The sequence below is a fragment of the Aristolochia californica genome, unplaced genomic scaffold, assembly GCF_029961685.1.
Source record: "Aristolochia californica isolate CCGP_79_NKW_82.1479 unplaced genomic scaffold, dmAriCali1.0.hap1 SCAF_1, whole genome shotgun sequence".
In the NCBI taxonomy this organism is placed as follows: domain Eukaryota; kingdom Viridiplantae; phylum Streptophyta; class Magnoliopsida; order Piperales; family Aristolochiaceae; genus Aristolochia; species Aristolochia californica.
Genome location: NW_027181770.1, coordinates 1,345,699 through 1,356,821, shown reverse-complemented (window position 1 = coordinate 1,356,821; position 11,123 = coordinate 1,345,699). Strand labels below are relative to the sequence as shown.

Sequence of the window (11,123 nt, the reverse complement as noted above, 5' to 3'; positions counted from 1 at the left end):
TTTTTTTTAATTGAAAAATGTTCTTTTCCTTTGTTTCTTTCTCACCGTTCTTGAGTTTCGAATTTAGAGGAGGCATATTATATCAGTTCAGCCATCGGATCATTGTTAATTGAACCTATCTTTGCTTACGTATTTCAGTTCAGTAATTGCTAACAACGCACTCTTACCTTGATGTCCGAAAGCTCCTTACCTTATCACATATATCCACCAATCACCAAAGCAGTCGTGAATCTCGGGACCCGCATTCAGTGGAGACAGCGCCTTCTCTATGAACGGGAAAATTGCAGAGCTTGAGTTCAAAAGGATACAGTCTAATAAGGAAAGAGAGATGAGCTTGCTGTGTTCAGGTGCATTACCTTCATCGACCTCCATATCCAAATTCATCTCCGACAACCCGTGTCTCACTCTACTCGAACACAGATGCAAGACCATGAGAGACCTCAAAATGCTGCACGCCCAAATCATCAAAACTGGTCTCGCGCACGACAAGATCGCAATTAGCCGAGTTCTCTCCTTCTGCGCCACCTCCTCTTCTGGAGATATTAACTACGCATTGCTTCTTTTCTCTCGGATCGAACACCCTAATCTCTTTGCTTGGAACACTATTATCAGAGCCTTCTCAAACAGCTCTACTCCCCACCAGGCTATCAGTCTCTTCTACCACATGTTACATTCGACCACCCAACCACAGAGACTCACTTTTCCTTCTCTTTTTAAAGCTTACTCTCGACTGGGTCTATCCTGCGAAGGAACTCAGATACATGGAATGGTTACGAAACTTGGGTTCGAATCCGACCCTTTTATCCGTAACTCTATGATCTCGATGTATGCTGTCTGCGGTGACATCGTATCTGCATCTCACTTGTTCGACGAGAATTCCGATTTTGATGTTGTTGCCTGGAATTCGATGATGCTTGGTTTAGCTAGAGTTGGCCAAATCGAAGAGTCGAGGAGATTGTTTGATGAGATGCCGAGTAGAAGTAATATCTCGTGGAATTCTATGATAAGCGGGTATGTTCGGAACGGACTGTATATGGAGGCATTGAATCTCTTCCGCCAAATGCAGGAGGCAAGCATTGGGCCTACCGTCTTTACTATTGTAAGCTTGTTAGCAGCATGTGGGAGGCTGGGGTCTCTTGAACAAGGGAAGTGGCTTCATGCGTATATAGAGAAGAACGGGATAGAAATTAACGTCATCGTTTTGACAGCAATTATCGACATGTATTGTAAGTGCGGCTCCGCAGATGAAGCTCTTCGACTGTTTGAGGCCGCCCCGGTTAAAGGATTGTCGTCCTGGAATTCCATCATTTCTGGTCTCGCAATGGATGGACGCGGACAGGAAGCTGTTCGGCAATTTTCGAAGCTTCAGATGTCTGGACTGAGGCCTGATTATGTTAGTTTTATAGGCGTTTTAACAGCTTGCTCTCATTCAGGGATGGTTGATAAGGGGCGATACTACTTTTCATTAATGACTGAGTTTTACAAGATTGAACCTATGATCAAACATTACGGATGCATGGTTGACATTCTTGGCAGAGCCGGCTTTATTGAAGAAGCAGAAGAGCTGATAAGGAAAATGCCAATGGACCCAGATGTTATTATCTGGGGGTCTTTGCTTTCTGCTTGTAGAACCCATGGAAACATAACTTTGGGTGAACAGGTTGCAAAACGGATAATTGAATTGGATTCAGGGGATAACTGTGGTTACATCCTTCTGTCAAATGCTTATGCAGCCGTTGGTCGATTTAGTGATACTATGGAAGTAAGGAGTTTGATGAAGGGGAAGAGGATGAGAAAGGAAACTGGATGTAGTTTGATCGAAGTGAATGGAGTGGTGCATGAGTTTGTGGTCGGAGGGACTCTGCATCTTCAGTCGAAGGAGATTTATGCTCTGTTGGATGAATTGGGTGTGAAAATAATGGAGGCAGGTCATGTAGAATATGGTACAGAAAATGTGTATGAAAGTGATAATTTATGACTACGAAGAAAAAAGAAAAAAGAAACAGAAGTGGCAGAAAGCTCCTTGTACAAAAATGGTAGAGGCACCAGCTGAATTATTTTTGGAACATGACACCTGCGGATATTCAAACAGAGAAACAGAGTAGGCTAAGAAAAGCAATGTGGATACAAGTACTTCAGCTAAGAATGGCAACGCAGACATACAAGGATGTTTTTCATATTTGCAAGCATGCAGTCTCCAATGTCACAAGAAGTCTGAACTTTATTACTCTCAGTTCATATGATGATTTCTGTTTCTGTACAATTGTGCTCGGAGCTAGTACAGCTTCCTACTACCTAGTCACTAACGTGGCATCCATACGGTTACATTGTGCTTGAAAATGAAAAAAATAGATGAACTTGAAATAGTGCACAAACTTGTTTGAGCCAGGACCATGAATTTTGCCTGCTCACTTTGGATTGAAGATGTTGCGGACGAATGAAGCAGCTGCAGTTTCTGTATGTCAGGTGCTGCTCGGTAGCCGATCAGCTTTCTCCAGGAGAATTTGCTGGGTAGCAAACAAAGAAGCCATGCGGATCATTGCAATCCACTGTACCAAAAAACTGCTTATGTTTGTCAAGTGAAACTCGCCTATCAAATATTTCCCAGGAGTACAATAAGGACTGTCATCAGTAGATGGTAAGCATCAAACAACCCTATAGTGTTCTGGCTGACCAGCTAATTTGTCATCTAATTCAATGACAGGGTAAATTCAGATTGGAGCAACTCCCAATTCTACAGTCAAACAGCGTTCCGAAGTAACAAAGGAATCAACTTAGATATCAACCATCCAACAATCGTTATGACCTTCAGAAAGAGCAGTCCTTGGCCCACATATCCAAGGGCTACTTTAATCTCAGAAGTTGCACCTTACTCCCAAATCTGCAACCAAAATTTTTTTTCAGATAATAAATGGTTGTAACTGCAGCATCTCGTAAAAAGACAAATAAAGCCCAACATGGAAAACATGTAATGGCAGAAAAGGACTGTCCACCATGGAAAACATGTAATGACAGAGAAGGACTGAGTATAAGAGATATATTAACACATGATATCATAATATCAACAACAGAACTCAGTTGATCATGTCAGAGAGGAGTAAAGGGTGGCTGCAGGAAAAGAATATACTCTGAATAAAAGGCAAAATAAAGAGCAAAATACTTTGTCAAAAGGAAAAATTCCTGAGTCTTGAGTTCTTCAGGGTATCTTACTAGCTGCTGCTGAGAGAATATCTAAAACAACACCCTAATGTAGCACTACGTTCAGCTATTGGAAAGGCTCTCTTGCATGCTGCTGTGGTTAGCAGGAACGAGAACTCCGACACCCAACTAGCCCTGCAACAGGTGTAAATAATCTCTAACAAAAGGTGCTGGCTAAAAACTGTTGAGCAGTGCACAACAAATAAAGTTGAAAATACATCAAACCATAAACTGCAAACTGTCTTGGGTGCCACACTGGTTGGCAAAACTTGACAATCCAGACTGCCCCTACAACAAATAGTAACTGTTAGAAACTTATGCAGGAAAACGTTAAGAAAGTTATCATTAGGGGCTATGCTAACCATTTGTTGAACCTCTCTTGTAGACCACGCTGATGGGCAAGGAGTTGTGTTCCCTAATGCAACTGCACCTAAGACAAATTTTATAAGATTATATGAATCCAAAGGTCACCCTTTAAAAAACAAAACTGAAATAGTATAGACTCGACCAACCTCCTTGCACATAGTGACGTTGTGACCATCCTTCTTGTATTAGTTGCCCATATCTTTCTTTTTCTTGAATGTGTTCTTCTCCACTCCGAGAACCAACAGTTCTTGGTACCTCTGTCAAATTCTCCATCTGAATTCCTTCATTGACTTTATAGTGACAGTTGCTGGTGAAAGCCCTATTTTGTGCCAGTTTTCCTAGAGGATCATTCTCAAGTACAACTTTCTGCAGTGCCTCTTGAAGTGCATGCAATGCAACAACATAGCTCTCTTTGGATACTGATCCTTCCTCTGCAAATTTTATAGATCTTTGACAAAGGTCATTAAACCTGTCAACCTTAGATTCCAGACAGTCATCTTGCAGTCCAACAATGCCTTGATCCAAGACATGCCTGCTCCGAGCATTCTTTGTCCAACGTTTTAAAATGTAATGAGATGGGATCTCATATGTACCAGATGCCACAAGCACTGCCATTGCATGTCTACAGAGATAGCCATTAAACTCAAAAGAACGGCAAATGCAAGAGACTTTGGTTTCTAAGCTATTCCATGTAACTGGGTAGTCCTTCCTTCTTTCCAAGTCCTTCACTGTATATGTTGCAGTTGCTCCTTGCTGGCTATTAATAGTATGACATGCAGCAATTCCAGAAACTTCAGTTTGTGCTTTCAAGAACATATCTCTAGTATAAATGGAGGCCACTTGTGACTCAAATGGTGATGGAGTCTTCAATGAGGGTTTTGTGTGAAATGTCTTGAAATCTGCTTGAATCTCTGTCTCCCGTGTATCCTGTAAGGCAGTCTCATATTGTTCTAGAAAATCCTTTACAGTAGTCGTTGGGCTTACAAAGTTATCAAAATAAGATTTAAGACTTTCCCCTCTGCGTGAAATAGACATGCCTCCAAAAAAAGTATCCTTCAAGTATGCAAGGACCCATTTTTTACGATCCTCATACAGATTAAGGAGCCAATGATCCATCATAAGGTCAAACCTCTCAATCAACTTTCCCCATCTCCTTTCAAATTCATCAGTGGTTACAGAGTCATAAATACATTTCTCGAATTTTTCCATGAACTTCTCCTGAGTTTTGCATATGTATCCCAATCTTACTGGAACACTCTTTAGCATATGCCAGAGACAAAAACGATGACGTGTATTTGGGAAAACTTCAACCACTGCTGCTTCTATGGCCATTCCTTGATCAATTATTATTGCTACAGGAGGCTTCCCAGACATTGCCATGAGCCAAGTCCTAAACACCCAAGTAAAAGAAGATGTTGTGTCATCTGATATAAGTGCACAACCAAGTAATATTGATTGCCCATGATGATTCACCCCAACAAATGTAGCAAGTGGTATCTGATACTTGTTCCTTAGATATGTTGTGTCAAAAGTCACAACGTCACCAAAATGAGTATAGTCCATCCGAGATTTTGCATCAAGCCAAAATACATTTTTAAAACACTGTTCTTCATCCAGTTCCATAGCATAAAAAAAGGTCAGGTTTGAAGCCTGCATATTTGTGAACCGTTCATAAATAGCATGTCCATCTCCAGCTGTGAGGGACTTTTTATGATCTTTACAAGTATCATTTTTACTGTCGTTCTCTGTAGGGCCTTCAGCTTTACTTCTAGTAGACTGTTTTCCTGATGCAGAGTCAAACTTACTCAGCTGTATTCTTGAAGCACGACGAATCCTGTTCATATCATTGGTGCCATTATGCTTGTGGGAACGAAAGCAATGTACATTATCTGGATCGAGCTCATGGTTATGTTCCTTGACAAACTCAAGAATGACCCATTTCCCAGGTTCCATTCTTTTAATCTTCATCATTGCCTGGCAGCCTATTCTCGTGAGAGGACGAGGGTTATTTGCTTTTTTATTAGGCCTTCTAAAACCATGTCTTGAACATACATATTGTCCAGCAATGAAAGCCCTATTAGTTCTCGACCGGCGACTAGATTTCCTGCTAATCCCAAACCCTACACGCCTAGCATATTCATTATAGAACACATAAGCAGTCTCCTCAGACTCAAACTTCATACCCACACAAGGTTCTGAATTTGTCGTATCTCCTTTAATCATAGCAGATTCCCTTAGAGGGGATCCCACGACTACTTCTCCACTACCCAGACAAGGTTCAAGATCTAATGCTGCGGAACATTCAGTGTTACTAGCATCAACAGGCCTTTGAGATTCCATGCTGCTTGAGGTTTCCATGTCAACAATGAACCAGAAGATAGAGAATATGGTCTAAATGTTAATTTTCACAAAATACCAGATTACATTGCTCGTAATATTGAATTCAAATATTAAAAAGGAATAAAAGTTGCAGTGGAACCACTAGGATAGCAGTCATGAAAGCTTTAGCATTAGTGGGTTGGTTAAGGTAGTAAAGGGGCAGGGATGCAGCGAAGATCACTATTACCGAGCCAAATCATGTAATGCAAGTTGCATGATCAGTGTGAAAAAGGTGTTAATAAACTATAACAAAACAAGATCCCCGTTGAAAAGACCGAGCGACGAAGTGCTACTAGCAGGGTAGCAGAAATTCAAGCGAGGAAGAAGATGTTGATTGTGAATTCTCCAAGAAGTCGCTTGAAGGAAGCAGCGGCTTAAGGAAAATTTTATGAAGAGAAGAGCGCAACTCCAACAAGTCTTTGCTTGATCGAACACAAGCACTTAAAAAAAAATCCAATATTTAGAATCAAAATTAAATGAATCATTACCAGAAAATCTGCAGATTTATCCGAAATGGCGAGGAAAGAAGTTCAAAACCCAGGCATAGGGTTACAGTAGTGGGTCCATGGTTCGTCTCCCTTCTGACCTTCTTCCTCCTGACTTTGTCTTCCTACCTGTCGAGGATGCACCAGGTTGCGAGTATCGTTTGTTGGTTTTGCTCGCGCGAGTGGCGATCAAGGTTTCTTTGTTTGTCTCTGTCGACTAGCCGCAGTGAACATCCAAAATGGAGCTCCCCTTCTTTCCTGCCGTTGTCCTGGTGCTAACTCGCCGTAGAATTGTAGTTAATACGCGAGCAAGAAGACACATCTGGCCCACTTCCAACCATCGGACTATGGTCCCGCAAAGCCCATGAATTGTGGGCCATTTTTAACGGTCAAGATTACTGGCATCATCTATGGTTCACATCCCGAACGTGCAGATCGTGATGAAGGCTCATTCATCTGCCAACAGAAGTTTTCGTTTGTTCGATAAAATTGTATTTCTGCTTTCTTAGGAGGCATCGTTGTTGGACGAGTAACAGAGCGAAGGAAGACAGGAAAAATGGCATCGGCTGCGGGATCAGGCGGCGCGGTTCCCTTCTGGAGAGCGGCGGGCATGACCTACATTTCATACTCCAATATCTGTGCTTCTCTGGTCCGAAACTGCCTGAAGGAGCCTTTCAAAACAGAAGCCCTAACTCGCGAGAAGGTGCATTTCGCGGTCGCCAAATGGATCAATGGAAAACCCGAAAAGCCTAGTACGTGTTTCCCTGCCCTTCTCCGGAAGGTCTTTCTCCTTGTTGTATCTCATAGCTTGTTCATGCAAATCTAAGGTTTTTCTGATTTACTATTCTCGTCTGAAGTTCGACTATCTGGGATGATTTTTTATATCTAAATTCACTTACTGACGCGGCGTTTTTAATCGATTTATCTTTTTAAATTGTAGAGATTCTGGCGCTCTAGCTGGTTTCTGTTGCATTGGGTAATATAGCGAGTGGTACCGATGTTTTTTGGCTTGTATTATGTGAATCAAAAGTACCGATATACCTATATTAAGATTTGGAAGTAATTGTTTCCCTGACTATCGGTTACTTACTTTAGCTAGCAATTCAATGGTTTTTAAATAAATGTTATGTCCGGATCTCGTGATCCATTTGCCTGAAGGAATGGATCTCTTTCAGTCAAATGTTCTAAATATTGCTGTTATAATACATGTCGATTTTGAGTGTTACGTAGAGTGCATGATGGGAAACCGGAAATATTGGAGAGCTCTATTGATTATGGTTTGCATTCTCAAGAACGAAAAGCTAGTCGAGGAAAGAACGTCTGTATGTGTTTGAATAATTATAGTTGACCGAGAAAATAGAAAGGAGACTGTAAACCTGCAGATGGCTTATGAAAAGTTTACTTTCTACTTTAGATATAAGTAAGAGGAGTCCCCATACCTAGAATCGTTGCTAGTAATTGAATGTTCTGTCAATTGTTGAGCGGTAGGACTTGATGAACAGGAGTTATGTGTGAGTGGTTGTCCTTGCTTGTCATCAATATTTTAGAGGTGATAGATGCTAGTTAATGTCTGGGCCAAGGAATGGACTGTATAATGTTTCATTTTGTTATATATTTCAGTTTTTTAATGAATTTTTTTAATCTACATATGTATTCTTCTTTTACTTTCCTTATGATGGACTATATTATTAACTGTAGCAAATTTAGATTGAACTTTATGAAACAGGATTGTACTTTGCCTTAAGGTGCCAACTTATGCACTAGATGAAAGAGAGAGCATTCTCTCAGTTTTTTGTTCAGTTCTAGCTTCTCTGTTTTAGAATGGTCAATGTTGATGGCTTGATGAAGTCTTGTTTCTAGAGGCTTTGCGCTTGTGTCACTTCAAACACAAAAAAAAGTGGCAATGTTGCAGAGAGGCAAATCTTTCTTACCTTGTAAAATAGGCTGCTACCTCAGCAGTTCCAGCTCTCACCTAACTGGGTATCCATCCTCGCAATTGTGATTTCTCTACACTACGCATACCTCATGACAGCAGAATCTCCCACTGCCCACTTTTTGTCACCCACCTGTTTCCTACTCATATTTTTGCAATACTCCCTCCTAACACTGTTAATTAGTGCTAATTTCAATTCTGGAAAAGTGTGAATTCTATTTTTCCTCTCTCTCTCTCTCTCTCTCTCTCTCTCTCTCTCTCTCTCTCTTGTTGTGGATGCTTATCGCAAAACCATGACCTGCTGTCACCCAAAACCCATTCCTGCATCAATTTTGTGTATCTGAGCCTACCACCATCTGATTCAAGTACTGATCACATCAATAAAAGAAATAAGAAGGGAAATTCCATAATTCACATCTAAGAAAAGGCTTATCTCTTTGTACTTTTATCTTTTCTGTCTAACTAAATGATTGACTCTCTTGGGCATGTAGATACACTGAGGTAGGAAATGACCTGCAAAGGGAATGCCTATCGTCCGGTAACATGGACAAAGTCCAAAATTTTACCCACAAAGCTTGCGGGCCACTTGTGCAATGAGCAGTAGGGATTGATAAAGCATGTCCTTTGTAATGCAATAGGATCAATAGAACACCTGTTTTTGCTGTACCTATCAATACATATTGTAATTTTCTCTGTACTGTCTCTTGCATACCTTCCCTTTTCAATTGTTAGAATTACTTGCTATTTAATGGAGATTTAAGCTCTGAAGAAGGATAGTGTATTATTCATGTTTTTATTACTTTTAATGCCACTTCATGTCTTCTGTTGACATGGTAAGAAAATTTTTTCTTGATTTTTAAATTCACTTTTAGCTGATTGTCTCTGCATTTTTGCTATCCTTGTGGAAACCTATTTTTGAGCATTCATTTTTTCTTTTTCTTTTTGTTCTTTTTTTTTTATGTTTTTGATCTCTTTCTGGACCTATTATGATCTAACTCGACCTGTACTAGTTATTCATCTGAAAGAGACCACTTGTAGTGATCTCAACTTACATTTTTCTGATGGCTGGAGTATTTCAGTTTGATTAACTGATGACAAGCAATAAATGAATTATTAATTAATATTTTTTTGAAGCATAAACTAGATGGTGTTGGTTTCTGTTTTAAGTGTAGGTTTGTTTCAGTTATTGCTAACCGCATAATTGGAATAGTTATATTTCTTGATTCCTCTTTATGTATCTTCTTTATGTTTTTCTTTGTAATCTTTAATTAAACTTGATAATCCTTGTTGTTCTGTGCGTCTTTACATAGAGTAGTGTTTCCTATTGAATGTTTTATCTGTTTTTTTTGTCAGCTCTGCGCACAGATTCACCTGAAGCTGACTAGTTGAAGCTGTGGAGCGGAAGGTGTAGAGTGAGAGCATGTTTGTCTCTTTGAATATTTAGTTTGTTTGATCGTAGCCTTCGTTTTGGAAAATTGGCAAGAGCTTGAATACAATTTGCATCTGCTAAATAAAGATGATAATTTGTTGGTAGTATACTGAATTAACTTGCTGCTTGAATGAAGATGTATATGACCTCGACATCCAGTGAGATGTGTGTTCATTTATCTAGACGAAGCTATCTAAGCACTTCTGTTTCATATCTCCCCAGCGTCAAGGTTTTTTACTTTCGCCGAGTGTCCATCTAGAGCATGGACCAAGTGCTCTGAACTCTAAATTACTTATTATCTTGAGCCAGGAAAGGAAGAAAAGGACAATAGATATTGACAAGCTGAAGCAAGTTGACGAAGAATTAGCTTTGTGATCCAAGGAATTTGCAATTAATAGGGAAGGTTGATTTTGGGAAAATAAAAATAAAAAAGTGGTGCACACCCCTTATTTCATTTGTTCGAAACTGAATGTACAATGGGACATGCTCTTGGACATATTTCAGCATTAATTTGAGAATGTCCAAGGAGATGGTTTAACAAAGCAAGACGGCCACATAATGAACTGAAGATTTTCACAAAATATTAGCTTCCATCTATTGAACATTAAGAGTGAATGCGTTTTACAGCTAATAATTCAAAAGGTGCGAGAGGATTTGCTCTCTTCATTTCTTTATCAGAAGGTAAAGTTTATATTGCTCTCTTGTGCTCTTTCTAGGATGAACAGATCCATCTGTCTTGACAGAATCGGCTGAAAGGACTAAGGTGGCAAAATCCCGCTGAAAATTAAGCTGTGTTGTGGAGACAAGAGTATAGTCAATAAATGTATTCCAGTAGCGTAATTCTGAAATAACAAAGAGCCTGAGACATTTTCATTTTATCGAAATTATTATAATTCCGGTGCTTGCTTCACAAGTCATAACTTAGTTGGCCATGGTGTTAGACTTGATGTCTAATAATAATATAAACATCATAGAAAATAGATATTAAATCCTCCATAATTTTATTATCATGAAAACTAAACATATATCATAGAATTGAAATAAGAAGAATAAAGAGAGTGTACCTTTCATCTTGAAGAATATAAACAGAACTTGAAGTGCACAAGATAATCTTTTATACTTCGTTTACAAGTGATAAGCTTGCTCCCGTTCAACCAGACTGGGTGTGCAAATAGCCTTAGCCTCACTTGTAAGACCATGGAGGAATTTATAGATTTTCAAAGGGTGTGGCACTAATGACTATTCATAAGGACACATCCTCTTAGAAGAGATACATCCTCTCAGGAGAGATGCATCCCCTCAAGAGAGACACATCTCCTTATTCCCAAGGGAT

At 39.7% G+C, this 11,123-nt stretch overlaps 3 protein-coding genes across 8 annotated transcripts; 2 read left to right on the top strand and 1 right to left on the bottom strand.

Moving 5' to 3' along the window:
- Positions 1-268: 268 nt before the first annotated feature.
- On the top strand, positions 269-2,213 carry LOC137962007 (pentatricopeptide repeat-containing protein At2g42920, chloroplastic). The gene has a single exon (XM_068808699.1). The coding sequence runs from the start codon at positions 269-271 to the stop codon at positions 1,976-1,978; it is 1,710 nt and encodes a 569-aa protein (XP_068664800.1). The 3' UTR covers positions 1,979-2,213.
- Positions 2,204-6,679, bottom strand: LOC137962827 (protein FAR1-RELATED SEQUENCE 4-like). 6 transcript variants are annotated; one of them, XM_068810039.1, is made up of 5 exons: positions 3,711-6,679; positions 3,561-3,628; positions 3,417-3,486; positions 3,161-3,333; positions 2,204-2,881 (listed from the first exon to the last, which is right to left on the bottom strand). In XM_068810039.1, exons 1-3 carry the CDS (start codon positions 5,920-5,922, stop codon positions 3,418-3,420), a joined length of 2,349 nt encoding a protein of 782 aa, XP_068666140.1. In that variant the 5' UTR covers positions 5,923-6,679; the 3' UTR covers positions 2,204-2,881; positions 3,161-3,333; position 3,417. The 6 variants fall into 6 exon arrangements, with proteins under 6 accessions (XP_068666140.1, XP_068666217.1, XP_068666385.1 ...); XM_068810116.1 differs by having other exon boundaries at positions 3,424-3,486; XM_068810284.1 differs by having other exon boundaries at positions 3,161-3,486; positions 3,711-5,905; positions 6,432-6,679.
- Positions 6,680-6,896: 217 nt separating this feature from the next.
- LOC137955254 (ATP synthase subunit epsilon, mitochondrial) lies at positions 6,897-10,005 on the top strand. Its single transcript, XM_068802117.1, has 2 exons — positions 6,897-7,180; positions 9,715-10,005. The coding sequence occupies exons 1-2, from the start codon at positions 6,985-6,987 to the stop codon at positions 9,744-9,746; spliced, it is 228 nt and encodes a 75-aa protein (XP_068658218.1). The 5' UTR covers positions 6,897-6,984; the 3' UTR covers positions 9,747-10,005.
- Positions 10,006-11,123: the final 1,118 nt, after the last annotated feature.